Source organism: Peromyscus leucopus, chromosome 3 (genome assembly GCF_004664715.2).
Source record: "Peromyscus leucopus breed LL Stock chromosome 3, UCI_PerLeu_2.1, whole genome shotgun sequence".
Classification (NCBI taxonomy): Eukaryota; Metazoa; Chordata; class Mammalia; order Rodentia; family Cricetidae; genus Peromyscus; species Peromyscus leucopus.
In genome coordinates this window covers 51,123,343-51,142,529 of record NC_051065.1, presented here as the reverse complement: position 1 = coordinate 51,142,529, position 19,187 = coordinate 51,123,343, and the positions used below count along the sequence as shown (strand labels likewise).

Below are 19,187 nucleotides of genomic sequence, written 5' to 3'. Positions count from 1 at the left end.
CTCCAAACCCACCCCCTTATGTGTGATAAGCCTTGGGAGAAATGGAAGTGAATGAGAGTTTAAAAGGGAGGGAGGGAGAGAAGGAGGTGGGGAGGGAGACAAAGAGTTGGAGAGAGAGAGAGGGAGGAAAGGGCAGGGGTGGGGGAAGCTCCTGAAAAGAGTTATCATATTACAGAAAGGCTCTGTATGAAAAATGATTTAATTTTCAGTTTGCCTCTTCTGTTATTTAGCTCAAAGAGCCAAAAAGATGAAATAATCCATATCAGAGAATTTTCACAGGAATTCAGGGGCTAAGAAATGTCTATGTGAAATATAATTTCCTCAAATGTTTCTCACTGATGCAATTCCAGAGTTTCACTACACAATCTACTGGCCTACCTTAGCCCTCTGGCTTTATACCCACCCACCAGTGGTTTCTTCTTAGGCTCCGTCTTCCTCCCAGTCATTTCTCCCTCTACAGCCAGATGACTGAAGCAAGCTCTCCCAGTCCTAACACTGTCTAAAAACAGCATTCAACATTCCCTGTCAAAATGAGGGAACATAAGAGTTCACTCACTCAGACTGGTCCTAATAAAGCACATAGGACCTCAAGCAAAAGTCCTACACAATGCTTATTGGATTATTTTCAGGATTCTTAGAGTCAACTAATAATTGCACGTGACACAGAAACTGGGGAAAGAATTGAAACTTAACTAAGAGGAGAAGGGAGTGTTTGCAGATTGCTTCTCAACAGCTAACTTCAGCTACGTAGTTTTGGAATCACAAAGCTTTCCTAAATGCTGTTCTACTCTTCTATTCAACAATATTCCCTGATCCTATACACAAAGCAGAGCAAAATGTTATGAGGAATAATAAACAAAATATAAATGGTATTAATTGCTCTTTCTCTTGCCCCATTACATTTTAACCCCTTTTTAAGATTTACTTTATTATTTTAATATTTATTTATTCATTTGTTTATTTAGTCTCTCTCTCTCTCTCTCTCTCTCTCTCTCTCTCTCTCTCTCTCTCTCTCCCTGTGTGTGTGTGTGTGTGTGTGTGTGTGTGTGTGTGTGTGTGTGTGTGCCTACAAAGGCCAGAAGAGGGTGTAAGATCCCCTGGAGCTGAAATTATAGATGATTGTGAGCCACGTGACGTGAGCGCTGAACTCCAGTGCTCCTAACCACTGAGCCATTTCTTCATCTCTTGGTTACTCACTTGTTTAGAATCAACTTGCCTGGCTTCCACTTTCTTTTTTGGTTGCATCAGCTTTCTTGTTTTATAAAACTAGAAGTAAAATGAGAATTTTCTTTTTTTGGCACTGTGTCTGAATACATGAGCTCTAGTTTAAAAACAAAACAGAAAACTCCAGTCTACCTATCCAACAAGTTATTAAAAAAAAAAAAAAAGGAAATGTCAGCCAGCCCCACAATTCTAGTGTAGAACTTTCTCAATATACTGATGCCCACAGCTATTAAGAGAATCCTAAACCAACCAGCCACTAACATTTATGTGCTTTATAACTTACAGTCTGAAAATATTCACAACTCTAGGTGGTTTTTCTATGAAACTCGATTTTTTTAATAAAACCAAAAAGAAGATTCATTTTCTCCAAAGGTAGACTATTTCCCATAAGACCACCAAAATGGGATAAAATGGAGAAATAAACTGAGTTTTTAGTGACTTAACTCACACCTTAGATGAAAATGGTCACCACAGATGTAATTTAGCTGGGAGTAATAAACTTTAACAGGTCCATCGAGACACCTAACATTCAGAGAGCTGTTAGAGAGACATAAGAGGAAGAGATGGAGAGTCGCTCATACATCTTGACCTTAAGGGTTTAAGAGGAATCCTGCTAGTCCCAGGACAATGCACTTCCAAAGGCTGCTAGGTAAGCACTCTACATCTAAGCCACATTCCTAGTCTCGTTTCCCTCTTTTGCAGCTTCTATGTAAGCAAACATGAGACTCAGAAAGACAGCTCTGCTCGAGAGTAGAAGAAGCTGAGCCTACTGCTGGAACTGGGTCACCTCCCAGAAAGGCCAGGCCACAGAGGGAGCCAAGGAGGCAGAGGACGGCCTGCAAATGCAAACAGCAGGGCTCAGTCATGTTCATCCCTGTAAGAAGGAAGGACTGGATGGCTGAGTGTGCGTATGCACATCATACGGAGTTGATGGACCTTTAAGAAGAACCAAGAGTGTGGACATCCCTCTCGACTTTCCACACCATCAAGAAAGAAAGAGAGAATAAAGATTTGGGAAGGGGCCAATGAGAAAGTTCAAGGGCTGTTCCTTCAGGAAGTTATGTCTGTTATGTGATGTGAGGTAAACATGAGAGGCTAACAGAATCGACACTTCTGGTAGAAGGATCTGGGATTCACTGTTTGAATTCCTGGGTTATCTGTTCTCCTTCTTCACAAGAAGTGCGTGTGAGACAGCAAGACCCACTCACTATCTTTCTAGTTCATTATTTACATGTTTACAATGTGACATCATCAGTTTCCTGTTCCTATCATAGGAAATCATGACCAATTTGGAATATTCAAACGCCATTTGTCGATTTGCTTATAATTCTCCTGGTCAGAATTCTGGAATGGGCTCCCCTGGAGCCCCTGCTGAGGGTCTGGGAAGGTGACATACTGTGACACCCTCAGTGAGGGGTCCTGGGAAACATTTTCTGGTTATTTGGGTTGTTGGTAGAATGCACACCCTGGAGGCTGCAGAACCCTCTGGTGGCTGCTGAAGGCCGCTCACTCGCACTAATGGAGTGCTCATTCACTGTCTGTGCCCCCGGGTTCTGATCCCTGCCACAGTCAACACAAGTACATCAAATCCTCATATACTGAATCTCTCTGACTTCTCCTTCTGTCCTCTACTTCTGCTTTTAGGAGTTCACATGATTATACTGGGACCATGCAGATCATCTAAGAGTGTCCTCTGACACTGAAGTCAGCTTTGCTTACATGAGTAAAGTTCTTCTGTCACACTGGGCAACAAACACAGGCATGACCCCAGGTGACAACTGCCATGGGAGGCAAAACTGCCCAAGTCTCCCCTTCTAGCTCTCATGACTCACATTCCTCGTAGTTGAAAAAGGCAGTTAGTACCTAAGAGGTCCCCAAGGATCCCAGTTCACTATACCATCAACTTAATCACAAATCTTGTCTAAATCTGATTATCTCAAACCTTCTCTTTTATCTAAAGTATCTAGATTTGGATCTAATTATAATCTGTTAATAATGATGATGGAGTTCTAGGTGTAATCCAGTAAGCCGATTAGAAATGTTAGTACCGACGCAAACGGATGGGCAAAATGCGCTATAAAAGTTGCCGGCTGAGGGGCCCCCAACTGGATCAGGCCCTCTGAATGGGTGAGACAGTTGATTGGCTTGATCTGTTTGGGAGGCATCCAGGCAGTGGGACCGGGTCCTGTACGCATTGTATGAGTTGGCTGTTTGAAACCTGGGGCTTATGCAGGGTCGCTTGGCTCGGCCTGGGAGGAGGGGACTGGACCTGCCTGGACTGAGTCTACCAGGTTGATCTCAGTCCTTGGGGGAAGCTTTGCCCTGGAGGAGGTGGGAATGGGGGGTGGGCTGGGGAGGAGGGGAGGAGGGCGGGAGGGGGGAGAACAAGAGAATCCATAGCTGATATGTAGAACTGAATTGTATTGTAAAATAAAATAAAATTTAAAAAAAAAGAAATGTTAGTCCCATCCTTAAATACAGCACAAAGGCAGGGTATGTGCCACCAGACTGGGGACCCTTAAATTCTGCTTCTCTCTGGGACTGGTCTTGCAGGCTTAGTTGTTAGTCCACTGTAAGCACTTATTTCAGCCCAGCTGTTACCTTGCATGTCTTGAGCAGGTCTGACGAAAACATGCTAGTGCATTTAGCACCATTTACTCATCCTTTCTAAGTTTTGTGTTTACCCCTCCTCCTGCTCTAGCCGTTAGCAGCCCTTCATACATTGCATCTATATCAAAAAGCAGAGAGTGCAGGAAGTGTGATTCCCATGGTGTCCATGGTGCTTTCTGTATACAGACATACAGTGCTGGGTATACAAACATTTACAGAGCATAGAGATACACACACGAATAATATCTAAATTTCTAGTCAACAAAAGCACATACTTTTAATAATCTTTAGAGTTGCAAAGTGTCTCAAAGATGAGTTAGTTTTCAACAAAATTTCCTACATGCTTATTTCTCTGCAGGCTTGAAGACAGCCCATACCTGTAGTTTAATGGTTCAGAGAGTTATTGTCACACTGTTTTACTGTCACTGATCGCCACTCAACAGCACCCCACTCCTCAGAAGGCCTAGTAGTTCCATTTAACGAAAGGGTGCAAATGGAAAGTATACTGGCTTACCTCCTCAGATATTCCATTTATATCTAATTATTATAATGCAAAGACCAGCAGTCTGGTAATCTAAACATGCAAATTTGTAAAGATTTTTGGCCACAACTCATTGGTGAGAAGCTTCCCAGGTTACAAACAGATTCCTCTCTAAAATAACACATGAAAACAGAATCACAAAACCATTTCATGTAGGATTCTGTCATGGACTTCCAGGGGAGTGGGAACAGGTTTACAGGAGGGTTTGGAGAAAGGAAAAGGACAAAACACTGTAATTATATTAATTTCAAATGCAAAAAGAGAGAGCTGTTGTTCAACAATGCTTTTAAAAAGGCAGTGAGATGTTTTTAGGCAATATTTCAGACAAAACTTAGAAGCTTTAGGAATATTTGTTTGTTTAGTTTATATGTATGTGTGTACACTTATGTGAGTTCATGTACAGTGTGTGTGAGCACTTGCCTGTGGAGGTAAAAAGAGGGCACCTGATTCCCCTGGAACTGTTTTTTGTTTTTTGTTTTTTGTTTTTTTTTTAGGTGACTGTGAGCTGCTCAGTGTAGATGCTAGAAAGGAAGCCCAGGTCTTCAGCAAGAGAAGTAAGCACTCTTAACCACTGAGCCATCCTCTCTCCAGCCCCCATGCAGTTTTTTTGTTTTGTTTTGTTGTTGTTGCTTTGTTTTTAAATTCAGTATATAGAATAAGAGATAAGCAGCCGAGCCTGGTGGTGCTCACCTTTAATCCCAGAACTCAGGAGGCAGAGACAGGCAGATCTCTGTGAGTTCAAGGCCAGCCTGGTCTACAGAGCAAGTTCCAGGACAGCCAGGGATGCTACACAGAGAAATTCTGTCTTGAAAACCCCAAAAAAGACAAGCTATCTTTTCTCATCAAAATGTGAAATCAGTTGAAAATGTCAGTACATTTGTTACTTACATTTCATAAATAATACAATGCAATCCTACTGCTCCTAAAGAAAGCATCGAATCTAGAGTTGATAAACATAAAGGCCCTTAGTCTCCCTTCACTTTCACTGCTTAAAAATGGACAAGGACTGGTTAAAACCTGCTCTATGTCTATGTATAATTGGATTCGACTGACCTTACCTCCAACCTGCCTTTGATGACACACTGAAAAGGGAATCGGCTCACACTCAAGATGGAGTGACGTGAGCCCAGATGCATGTGCATAAGAGAAAATCATCCTGACCGTTCAGAACTGGATCACGGCACTCACACTATCTACACGAACAGTTTTCCAATCGGTTCCTTGGCAAGTAAGGCCCTACACACTAGAGTTTTTCAGCTCGCAATCATTACCAGTATCTAAGCACACATATATAAATTTGGTTTGCCCATCCATATCACACGCCTCCTTTGCTCTAGTTTTGAGTTCTTGACGAGCTCATAACCAAATGCAGTTTGCCTGAGGCACATGAGGAAGGCATTAGCAAGTATAAGAATTACAGCACAGTCACAGAATATTAGATATAAACACCTGGGGAACTCACACATCTGGCAGACTTTTTCCATTGGATGCTTACTCAATTTTTACATTTTTATTATTAGTTATAGATAAAAATGAGTTTCATTATGACATGTTCATAAGTGTGTGTAATATATTTTGATCATACTCAACCTCCATTGCCATGTTCCTCTTCCACTGAACCTTCCTCTTCCCAACTAGTCCCTTTGCTACTTGTGTGAATTTTCTTAAAGATGTGTGTCTGTGTGTGTCTGTGTCTGTGTGTGTGTGAGTATGTGTGTATATGTGTGTGTGTGTGTGTGTGTGTGTGTGTGTGAGAGAGAGAGAGAGAGAGAGAGAGAGAGAGAGAGAGAGAGAGAGAGAGAGAGAGAGAGCTTGAGTTTTATTAGTGTTTCTCACAGGATCATGGGTGAGGATTTGTTTATTGGACCCTGAACACCTTACTGGTGGTTACACCAGTGAAGAAAATGTCTCCCCACCCCCATCAACCATCAACTGCCTCAGGGAGGGGTGGAGCCTTATGAGCCTCTCTCCTCTTCATAACGGGATGCAGATGGGCTCAATCTTGTGCCAGTCTATGTGCTCAAGAATGCAATGACCCCTCATGCATGCATGTCCAGAAGGCATGTTCCACAGCACTTCATTCCTTCCTCTGACTCTTGCATCTTTCCCATTTAACTACTCCAGAAATCCAAAACAAAATGCCATAATCTATGCATACAGTTACACAACCACTTTGTAATTCCAATTTTATATACTAAAATTTAAAAAAAAAAAAATTCCTTCTTTTCAATGTCAACTCCCATTAAGGACATTTAAAAAATGCCCTTTACCTTTTAAAATACTGCTTTTCCCAGTATCATTTTGCAAGCACTGTAGAAAAATCATTCATTGTGCATTCTCTTTCCATCTAATTCATGCTGAGGACAAGCAGCTGTGTTCTTGTAGTCTTCCTGCCGCCTGATACGTTTACCTGCATTCATTCTTATCTATTATCATATCTCTCCCTTATCTTCCACGCATATTACCCTGTTTGCACAACTCATCTATATATTCCTTCTATTGACACTTTTTAATTTTAATCAGTGGGCCTTATCCTCCATTGGAACACTCTGGTACTATAACAAACACTTTCTGACACCACTGGACTGTGAGCTGGTAATAAAATAAATAAATAAGAGGAGGAGGCAGGTCTGAAAATGAAATGTAAGACATCATTGGAAGTGTTTTGGCATGTACCCGGGCTCACTGTCACACCACCTTTAGGTGTGAGCTGATTTCTTTTTCTTGTAAAAACGATGGCATCCCAGGCAGTGAGGGTTAAGGTCGGTTGAATCAAATAAGCACACGAACACCCAGTGTTTTAATCAGTCCTTCTGCCTGTGGAGTGGTGTGATGACGTCTTACAGGCGCACACTGAAATGATGAATGCCTTTCACACAGAAATTCAAGAAGGAAGCTTTGAGATGGTGAGGACTTTTCTAGGACAAGCTGTCTAAGCTTTGGTGCCTCAACCAGGGGCCTTTTGCAGCATCTTCAGCAAGGATGAAATTTAGCAAAACTGCCACACATAACAGCCTCTTAAAGGAAATTTTCTGTGGTACGAACCATGGAAGTCACAGTCCTTTGAGTCACACTATCTGCATGCCTCTGCATATTTAGTGAAAGTAGTAAATTCTAAATTGATTTAAATGCAGCCGCCTCTAGAGTCGTAAGTGTATCTCCTGACCTTGTGCATAAGGTTCAGCTCCTCTGAATCATAATTTTAATGAGGCAGTGATACGAAAGTAGCTGATCTCCAACTAAAAGTTTGATGTGTCTAATATCCATGTCCAAAGAGTGACAATCTCATTCCCACGGCTGGTGAAATGAGACCTGAGTTTGTCACTGACAGCTATAATCACTGTTAACACGCCTGAACACTAATGTATTGGGATATTTTCTATGTACTCCCTCAAGCACTGTGATAACCCAGCACTGATGATGGCATACTAGGCAATACTCCAAGTGAAAATTACATGACCAACCTCATTATAGCTCCAAATCCTCTCCCAAACAGTTTGCTTTCTGATGCAAAGGTAGCAAGCATTCATCCAGGAATGCTCTGGCCACTTTGGGAAGAATCGGCACTCTATTTCCAACCAAGTGAGGCATACTTTCAATCTCATCAAATCTAAAGACTCAGACTATTACATGTACCCCCTTTATCCAAAAGTCAAACAAAATACTAAGAATGCCTCCACTCCATGTCTGACTTTCAACTGATAATTCTTTTTTTTTCTTTTATTTTACAATAGTATTCAGTTCTACATAACAGCCACAGATTCCCTTGTTCTCCCCCTCCCGCCCCCCTCCCCTCCTCCCCAGCCTACCCCCCATTCCCACCCCCTCCAGATCAAGGCCACCCCTGAGGACTGAGATCGACCTGATAGACTCAGTCCAGGCAGGTCCAGTCCCCTCCTCCCAGATTGAGCCAAGCGTCCCTGCACAAGTCCCAGGTTTCAAACAGCTAACTCATGCAGCGAGCCCAGGACCTGGCACCACTGCCTAGATGCCTCCCAAACAGACCAAGCCAATCAACTGTCTCACCTATTCAGAGGGCCTGATCCAGCTGGGGGCCACTCAGCCTCCGGTTCACAGTTCATGTGTCTCCACTTGCCTGGCCATTTGTCCCTGTGCTCCATCCAACCCCGGTTTCAACAATTCTCGCTCACACAAACCCTCCTCTTTCTCGCCAATTAGACTCCCAGTGCTCCACTCGGGGCCTAGCCGTGGATGTCTGCATCCAGATTTCTCAGTCCTTGGATGGGGTTTCTGGCACAACTATTAGGGTGTTTGGCCATCCCATCACCAGAGTAGGTCAGTCCCGGCTGTCTCTCAGCCATTGCAGCAGTCCCCCATGGGGGCATCCCTGTGGATCTCTGTGGGCCTCCCTAGCACTCTGTTTCCTCCTTTTCTCGTGTGGTCTTCATTTACCATGGTCTCCTATTCCTTGTTTTCCCTCTCTGTTCTTGATCCAGGTGGGATCTCCCGCTCTCTTTCCCTCGACCCCTGCCGTTCATTGCTCCCACTCATGTCCAGGTTGTTCATGTAGATTTCATCCATTTCTCCGTCTTTGGGTGATCCCCATGTCTTTCTTGGGGTCCTGTTTTACAGGTAGCCTCACTGGTGATGTGAGTAGCAGTCCAGTCATCCTTGTTCCACATCTAGTATCCTCCTATGAGTGAGTACATACCATATTTGTCTTTCTGAGTCTGGGTTACCTCACTCAGGATGATTTTTTTCTAGATCCATCCATTTGCCTGCAAACCTCATGATGTCATTGTTTTTCTCTGCTGAGTAGTATTCCATTGTGTATATGTGCCACAATTTATTTATCCATTCTTCAGTTGAAGGGCATCCAGGTTGTCTCCAGGTTTTGGCTATTACAAACAATGCCGATATAAACATAGCTGAGCAAGTGCTCTTGTGGTATGATTGAGCATTTCTTGGGTATATGCCCAAGAGTGGTATAGCTGGATCTTGGGGGAGATTGATTCCCAATTTTCTAAGAAAGCGCCATATTGATTTCCAAAGTCGTCATACAAGCTTGCATTCCCACCAGCAGTGGAGGAGAGTTCCCCGAGTTGCACATACTCTCCAGTATAAAGTGTCCTCAGTGTTTTTGATCTTAGCCATTCTGACAGGCGTAAGGTGGTATCTCAGAGTTGTTTTGATTTGCATTTCCCTGATGATTAGGGATTCAACTGATAATTCTAAAGCCACCTGCATAGCAACAATTCTAGTAAGCTGTCCTGAAATTAAAGTGATTTTAATTGTCCCTTCTAAAAGAAAGACTACATAAGTAGATATGCTAAGAACTGCCCATTTGATGGGATGTTTCCCATCTATGCCAAAATTTCTCTCTACAGTTACTTTTTTAAAATTCTGCCTTCCTGCAATTGATAGTTGTTATCCATTACAAGTAGATGGGCTGGCATAATTCCCACTTAGAGTAACATATTTTCATGACATTATTCATACTTTTTTTTTTCATAATGGCTCTCATGAGACTTTGAGTCATCCTTAAGGTATTTTGCAGCCAATTATACAACTTTTTCCTTGAAGCCTCAAATTGCAAGCAGGTGGAGCTCTCAACATCCCTGATCCTAGCTGAGGAGCTATGGGCAGCTAAGAAAGGGAAAGTGAATCTTCTTTGGAGGTATGTCCCAGGGAAAGTTGTCCACATATCCATGGATGGCCCCACACTTGTGTGCACGTGGTCAGTACTCATCAGGATTCAGTGGGTGAGGAGGAGAGAGGGGACATGAAGACAAAAGTATTGGAGGATATGTTATAGGCACAGCAGTCCAGGGGGAGAGAGAGGGGAGAGTGAGGGGTGCACTTAAACACATGCTTAAGATGTGTTTGTGTGTGTGTGTGTGTGTGTGTGTGTGTGTGTGTGTGTGACATATATGTGTGTCATATATACATATATATGTGGGTGTGTCGTGTGTGTGTGTGTGTGTGTGTGTGTGTGTGTGTGTGTGTGTGTGCTGTCAAGAATAAGTAAAAGGGGCTGGAGAGATGGCTCAGCGGTTAGGAGCACTGGCTGCTCTTCCAGAGGTCCTGAGTTCAATTCCCAGCAACCACATGGTGGCTCACAACCATCTGTAATGAGATCTGGTGCCCTCTTCTGGCCTGCAGGCAAACACGCAGCCAGAACACTATATACACAAATAAATAAATAAATATTTTTTTAAAAAAAGAATAAGTAAAAATATTTAAAAAATAAAAATAAAACACTAAGCCTTATCAATAAACTTCCAAGGTTAATGCTTGGAATTTGGCATCTGTTAGTCAGTTGGTCTCCTTTCCCAAAATTCTTTTGTAAACCACATTCCTTTGTACTGTGGTGTCTCTCTGTGTTCTCCTCATTCTTATGCATAAAAATTCCTTCTTAGTGCAAAGGTGTATATTATTAGAACAACTTTCAGAATTATTAGGCCCCAAATCAGGTTCTCTTGAATAGCTCACTCAGGGCCACTTACTCAATTATGTCTCTTCACACCAAGATGCCTGTTTTTGGAAATTCTTGTGTTTGTGATACTGTGTCACTTTAGAGATATTGTTAAGAAATTCAGGAATCTTATTATTAAGAAGTCCAGATGCATAAGACCTTAAAGATAAGGAAATAAGGAGAAATATGCTAGGAACCAGAAAATGCTTACTGTTTACTGGCCAAATAAACTCTCTTTAAACACGGGAAGAAAAGCATGTCACAAACAGAGGCCCCACATAGGGCCCTTGAATAACTCTTTCCCATGACTAGGTGGTGACAGAATGTGCCAGTTTGGGGATATTTCCAATTTGGAACATTTAATTTTTTTTTTTATTTTCCATTCATTCTGCCTGTGATTTTCTAGCCTTTCATAGAGGAAGCACAAAGGACAGTTCCTTCTTCACCTGGTACTGCTGTTCTTCCTTGATGCAGAATTCAACTCCATGGACACTTTCTCCTAATCGCCTTAGTGAAGCCTGAAGGACCAGACTTGCTGGGCCCAGTGAGGGCTTCACAGGGCTGTGCTTCAGCTATATTTTGAATTCTAATAGTCTGAACCTTAGTGCTCCACTGTGGATGTCTAGTGTGTACGAGTTAGATTTTGCTTTGCCTGGTAACCACAATCTGAAGTTTAGGGTTCTGGTTTTCAGTACTCTGTGTTTCAAGTTTGGGGTTTTGAAACCACTTGAGCCCTGCAGAGCCCGCAGGAAAAGAAGGCATCAGCCAAATGCTTCTAGTTTCTGGTCCTCACGCCTTATATATCCTTCTGCTTTCTACCACCACTCTCTGGGATTAAAGGCTGGCTTTCTGGGATTAAAGGTGTGAGTCACCATGCTTGGCTATTTCCAATGTGGTCTTGAACTCACAGAGATCCAGAGGGATTTCTATCTCTGGAATGCTAGGATTAAAGGTGTGTGCTATCACTGCCTAACGAGTGGCTTTTCTGTTCTCTGACCCCAGATAAGTTTATTAAGGTACACGATATTTGGGGGAACACAATATCACCACACCTTACATAACTATGTTGGAGTTACATCTAAATACATTCACGGGGAACTAGGCACCAACACACCTATAGATCGAGGATAAAGGCAGAGCCATGGAGTATACACCCATAGACAGAGGGCAAGAGATGGGGAGATGGAGGAAAGGAGGGAGGGGGAGGGAGAGAAAGAGAGAAGTGGAGGGCAGAAAGAGATCGTGACAACCTATATCCTAAATTTTCTCTGTTCTGAATGAGAAAAAATGAAATATTTTACTATTTCATCCTTTTCTCACATATATCTAAATTTATTTTTATGATATATAATATTGTTTTTATTTTTCAAGTACTTTTATCCTTTGAAAATTCATGTGTGTATGCAATGTATCATGCCTGTGCCCACCTCCACTCCCCCACTTTGCACTCCCTAGGCCCTCCCAGCACATCTCTCAAGTTTATGTGTAATCCACTGAGTCCAATTAGTAATTGGTGCTGCACATGGATGTGGAACTGTCCACTGTGTCTTGCCCATCCTACCAGGGACCACAACCCCAAAGAAAGTACTCTCCCTTCCACAGCAGCCATCAGCTGCCAATTATCTTACTGGCTTTCAAAACTTGTTCTCCCAGAGTCTTGGACCCACATCTTCTCATACAGGGAGTTTCTACAGCCTTATTCCCACTTGCCTCACCCAGTGAAGGTCCCAGAACCTTCCTTGCTACCTCACCACCATCACACTCCTTCCTCTCAAACGAAAAGTTCCATATTCCCTCTGTGGTATCGACATGGCTGTTTCTTTCCTCTTCCTCTTCCCTATCACATTGCAAAGGCTCTGATATACATATTAAACTTGAACCTCTGGTGGCTTGTGAAGGAAGCTAAGTGCATCCTAGTTAGTAAAGAAATCTTTATCCAAGAATTTTATTTCCTTCAGAATTTCCATTCAACAGATCCTCTGGGATACTTATTTGGGGGATGTGGGGATGCGGGGTGGCTTGGGAAAGAGGGCTGGGTGGTGTGGGAGAAGGGAGGAGGGGGATCTGTGGATGGTATGTGGAGTGAGTAGAAAATTTCTTAATAAGGAAAAAGAATATATATATATATATATATATATATATATATATATATATAAAAGAATTTCCATTCAAAGTGGGAGAGGCATGTTAGTGGTAGGGAACTCGCCTATCATGTGCAAAGCCCTGGTTTGGATCCTCAGAACACAGTATAAGAGTCAAACTTAAAGATTAACATCCCATGACTTGGAGTGGACCTCTGTCCCCGCCCTTGAGCTTATAGACAGCTAGGTCTGAGGTCCCTATTTACAGCAAGCTCCCCTCTGGTCCAGCTCCCAGGGTCATCATGAAGGAGAGCAAGAGGACATAGTGCAGGCATGCAGGTGATGTGCAGGCAAAGGGGAACATGTAGAACATGGCTGGAAGCTTCCTCCCAGGGAGACAGAAATGGGACATGTCCTCACCTCGGGATTCATGGAACTCGAGAGTGACGTGGGCATCAAATCCGAGGCTGAAGTAATTGTTGAAGACATTCAGAGGAAGCTGCAAGATAGAAGAATATGAAGGTGACATTGTTCACAGCCAAGTAGAAAACACCAGCTTAGACCCCAAGGCCAGACCCTATCTCTGGGGCAGCCTGTGGGACACAGATCAGTCCTATCTCACCATAGAGCGTGTTTATGGACAAGGCATAGGGGCTCCTGAATTAAGTCATTAGTGAAAGCTCAGATCGAGAAATCTCACAACTCATAAATCATAAGGAAACAAGGGACACACGCACAAATGACTAAGCAAGAGCCATTCTTGTGCGCAGTGCAGCGACAGAAGCTGGGGGCGCTCACTTGTAATAATCTCGCGACAAAGAGAGATTGATTCCGTGAATTATATATTATATATATTACATATTGCTAGATCCAGTCCAATTTCCCTAATCAGTGGATGTGCCCCTTTTCAAGAGTTTTATATTCCACACATAAACACTGCAGCCTGAAATAAATATGTAATCTATTTTTAAAGGTTTTTTGTTTTGTTTTCACAAATCTCATATAAGAAATAAAGCAGTGAGAGTCAATTTGATTTGTATCAGTCATTGCTGATAGAAAAAGGAAGCAACAGCCATATATATACATATATAATGTGATATATATATATATATATGAAAAATATATAAAGACATATAATTCAGATTCCCGCTTAGTTGGTTGAACCTGTATCTTTAATAGGACAACCACACCAACCATAGAGAGCACATGTTAGCTCTAGCTTTTTCTCCTGTGCTCTGACCCTGACTTTCCTTGTGAGCCAGCAAGAAGGAAGGCCGTGAAGCCTGAGAGGCCCCACTGAAATTGCAAACATGTTGTCGTCTGAAAGCTCCCGTTCAATATTAGAACAACCAGAGAAGCACATAGAAAGTGCAAGAAAGGGAAGGAGACTTCCCCCACATTTCTTTCCATGGCTCAGGATGCAAGATAAATACTTCATTAAAAGAGGCAATGTCCCTAGACAATTGTCAGGTTTCTGGCCCAAACTGAACTGTACCCTTTTTTATTAGAAGTAAATGTTGAAGCCTTAAAAGTTCCAAAGTCATTTGTAAGAGTGTGTCACATACTTCTAACTCATCAGGAAGATCTCCTGGTAAGCTAAAGGGAGAAATATTGTCCCACTAAAAGAGAGGGCAGAGGAGGACAGCCTTGCTTTCTGTCTCGGATGAAAAGAAAGGGGGACCCCTGCATAGAAGCCCCTGAGACTGAGCCTTGATGGGTCAGGGGTTGCATCGGCCCTTAGAATTGGTTTCAACAAACCGCAGAGTAGAGAAAAACTCAAGCTACATGGCCATGCCAAAACCATGTCTAAGTCTCTTGGCTTCATATTTGAGACTGTCCAGTCCCTGCACTTAAACAAAACCCCAGCCCCTGTAAGGACAGCACGGTGATTGTGCCAAGAGCACAGAAACATTCTACCATTTATATTACTTTGGCTACAATTCTAACCCATGTCTTAGCAGCCACTGATAGCTAAGGAAAACATCTGGTCACAATTCCCTAAGCAATATTCCAATTTAGTCTGTTTTTAAGATATTCACATTTTCCAGGAAAATGTGCCCCAATTTTCTACAGATCCCCAAACCCCATTCCCAAAGCCCTTTAATTATCTGGATTGGCGTTCTCTGGCTGCATCAAGATGTCTTTCCATTTCTCAAGCTTGTGGGGAAAGAGTTCAATTGTAGGCCTTGCCAGTCCACATTTAGCAGAATGGCCTAAATTTTTCCATTTCAGTAGAAAGCCCCCTTTCCTTCTACTTTGATGGTTTTTCTATCCAATCTCAATTAAGTCAAATAAACAGTTAAAAGTATCACATGTGTTTATGTTTAAACAATGTTCAATTGTGAACTCAACTTCACGTGAGCAATCCTGATGTCTAATAGAAGATTTATTGATTTCAGGAGTGGAGTTTAGGTGGAAAACAGTGGAGATGAGGAGAGATGCTTCAGCCAAACAAGACACTTGAGTGTCTAACATAATCATTCAGGACTGTGGTGAACAATAACTTGGGCTCAATGGATGGATCTAAACTATCAAGGATTTTACTTGAAGTGCAGGTGCAGGGACCTTACCCCTACATTAACTTATTTCAAATCTCTAGAGAGAGACATAACCTTCATTCTAACAAGTGTATTAGGAGACTCTTAAGCCTATGCAATGGAGGGCACATTATCATAGAAGAAAAGCAAGAAGTTACAGGGAGGGCCTGTCTACTCAGTCACATACCAAGTTAATCGGAGATCCAGGTCAGAACTTAGATTCAAGTGCTGAAGTAAGGCTGCACAGTAGTTTACTTGCAATGATAGCCTTGGTTTGGCTTAGGTTGTCTTTACCATAAATGCTCAGTCACCAAAGAAAAATCCCAAGACAGACTACTTATTTAGACCATTTCAAGTCCCAAGCAGATGAGGCAATTGGCTACACAAAAGGGAGGTTTAATGTCAGGCCAGCAAGGTCTAAGGGTTTCCTCGTGCTGGAAGATCGTGTACCTAATTCTTAGGCACATACATATACTCCATCTTCTCATAAGCTGTTTGTATCTAGCTCAAGAGATTAACAAATGTTTACATGCTTTCCCAGTGTGGAGCTGAAGACAGAGAACAGGTCCCTGAGCTCTGGAATAAGAATAATATCTGAATCCTGAAGGGTCTGTAGAGTGGGAACAGGGAGGGAGGTGGTGACAGTATACTTGAAACCTTAAGAGCCAGAGTCCCAAAGCTATCCTGTTATCTTTTAGAAGGCAGAAGCCACGAGTGTGTCTTGAGGAATGTGTGTCTTATTGCTCAGGTCACTGCCCAGTGCTCCATCAGCAGAAAAAGAATATCTCTTCCCCTCCACCCCCTCTATCTCTTGCTATTTTTATTTATTTGTATACATATGTGTGAGTGCACATATATGCAAGTGTCTACAGAGGTCAGAAAAGGGTGTCAGATCCCCTGGAGCTGGAGTTTCAGGCAACTGTGAGTCACCCAACACAAGTGCTGGGAACTGAACTCCAGTGCCTCTGCAGGACCAGTGAGTGTTGCCTAGCTGCCATACCACCTCTCCGGCCCTCAAAGGAGGGACTGTCTAACCTTACACACGCCATCTTCAAGTTCTTCAGGGGGCAAGTCCGGGTTTCTCTCCACATGAAGGTTCCAGCGGTCCAGCTGTACAATGGTGCCATCTTCGACCTGGCACAGGATCTTAGAAACAGGCTCATCGGTGTAGCCCTGAGGACGGAATCAGAGCACAGACCCTCACTGTCTGGATCAGAAAGCCACAGTCAATGCCACAGCAAGGCAAGGCAGAGGCGGCCATAGTCCTGCTGGTTTTAAATCAATGTCTGCTATGAATCTGAAGGTCACTGCCCTAAAAAACGGAGGCCAGGAAATGACCTGGTAAGAGGGTCTAGGAAGTTGGCAAGCAGACATGTTAGTATCTTTTAAACATATTTTAATGTATTCTCCCACAATCGCATACATGTATAAAATGTATTTGATCATACTCACCCCTACTCCCCTCTGCTCTTCCTCTTTCACTCCCTCTGACCTCTTCTTCTCCCCAAGCCCTTGCCAATTTCCATGTCTTTTTTTAATGGTCCATTGATTTTAATTAGATCTTGGATGATCATGGACGTGAGGTTATTAACTGGAGCATGAACTGTTTACCAGGGACCGTATCACTGAAGAAAAATGCCTGCCCCAGCAGCCTTTATGCCAATAGTTTCTGGGCTAGGCATGTTAGTATCATGTGGCTTCTAAATCTTAGTACACTAAGATAAACAGACATATGAAATGGCCAGTTAGTGACAGGAGGGGACTTCCCTCACAACTTCCAGAGAATGGTCCAGCATGGGAAGGGCAATAGTATCATCCAAGCTACAATAACAACCATCAGAAAATCTCCATGTTCAAAAGAAGTAGTGCCTGTCTCAAGCAATAGGTCTGAAATCTAAACCAGATTTGCAATTATGGCCAGGGCTAAGGGTCAGGATGAATGCAAATTTGCAAGATTGTTTCACATGAACACTTGAGGCCAACCCACCCAGGATGTTCCAGTGGATACCTCAACAAACCATGTGTTTGTCTCATACCCAACATCCCCCTCCCTGGCTGATTCTAAGTCTAAACTGAAGAAGCTACAAGTAAACAGGCAGTTCAAGTCCCAAGTCTAACTTGTCCCTGGACTGCCGTGGCTTACTGCTTCTAGCAGTGAGCACAGAGTGACCTGGGAGTATGGTTTGCTCCTCCATCGCAGGGACAGCCTCCTCCACTTCTTACCCCTCCCCAGTTGAGCGTCCGAGCCAGGTCATTCCCAGTCCCCAATGGAAGGACCCCCACAGGAGGCTGTGGACTCAGCTGAAGCTCATCCAGGATGGAGAGGATCCAGCCCACCTACAGACACATTGGGGACCAGAAGAGAGAAAAGAAAGACAATAAGTCACCAAGAAGGCACTTACAGGAGGAGGCTGGAAAGGTCAGAATACTTAAAACACATGCTTAATCTAGCAATCAGGAAACAAAAAGCCAACTTACTTCAAGTGGTTTCAAAATGGCCAACCCCTTAATAGGAAAAAGACCGCTTTGTGCATGAACTATTATATAAGCAAATTGGGACCCATTCATCTACATGTTTATCTAGACATGTATTTTAAAATTTAGGAGAATTTAAGGCTATTTAAGGGGTAATATAACACAGCATCAGAGAGAATACAAAACTCAGAAACAGACTAAATTTCAATGCTGGCTCAGACAGACTGCAGAACCTTGATTAAACTGCATTACTTCACAGAGACTTATTCATCTGATTTTCAAAATGAGATAATGATACCCACCTCACAGGACCATTTACAGCTTAAACTGCAATACATATGAAGACCAGAACCTTGCCTATGGCCCATGCAGACACTCATTAGAAGACAACCCTCCATACCATCATTTTGTAAATTCATAGTGTTTTCTTAACTGTTCCTAAATTCTCTTTAATGATTCACTATGAAAACATAATTATGCGTGGACTTCATGTCTAATATAAATTTAGGCAGAAAGTACACACTTGCACACTAGAATCACATGCCCCACTTAATCTTTGTTCTAGGAGAAATAATGCTTTGAATATAGCTATATTATATTTTAGACAAACAGCTCCAAACCCAAAGATAGCAAAAAGAAACTTACAAATCTTTATGAGGTCACACAGACCCATGTTCCATAGGTCTCCCATTTTCAGCTATGACTTTCACAGTGGAACTACACATGTCATGAAGGGATACTTTAAAAGTGATGGTTTCAGTTCCCCCATTGCATACTAACCAATTTTATCTCAAGCTTAGAAAAGAAAGTCTTGCTATAAACTATATAATCCTTGGCCTATTCTCTGATAGAGGAGCTTTATTATCTTACTGGTTCATTCAAGAGCTCAACAAAATAGTGGCACATCTTTACTTTATACTTGTATGAGTGTCATGATTTTTTAAAACAGCATGCTAGCAGTGCATTTAATGAACACTGCCAACTACATGCACAACAGAGCAGAGCAGCTGAAATATAGAGATTAATGAGTTGGGCTATGCTACATAAAACAAAATGGCTGCCCTCAGAGTTCATACCAATAAAAGATGGTACACTGATTATAATCTCCACGCTATCCCCAAGCAATAACAAATCATGTTATTAAAATTCAAAAAAATGCCAGGATGAAGCCATTAATAATATGTTAACATAAAAAGACTCTATAAGATAGTTTAACTTTAGTTTCCACTTTATAAGAGCTGAATGGTGAGTGGCATTAGTGTCACGCCATTCATAATTAGATA

The 19,187-nt window shown here is 42.4% G+C and overlaps 1 protein-coding gene across 10 annotated transcripts in view; it reads right to left on the bottom strand.

Annotated features, from left to right (window-relative positions):
- Positions 1-19,187, bottom strand: part of Dgki (diacylglycerol kinase iota) — a 471,870-nt gene that overhangs the window by 192,502 nt on the left and 260,181 nt on the right. For all 10 annotated transcript variants that reach the window (XM_028866082.2, XM_028866077.2, XM_037203652.1 and 7 more), the window contains 3 exons: positions 17,653-17,766; positions 16,465-16,602; positions 13,313-13,391 (listed from right to left, as the gene is read on the bottom strand). In XM_028866082.2, the coding sequence (XP_028721915.1) occupies positions 13,313-13,391; positions 16,465-16,602; positions 17,653-17,766 (331 nt within the window). The remainder of the gene's footprint in view (positions 1-13,312; positions 13,392-16,464; positions 16,603-17,652; positions 17,767-19,187) is intronic.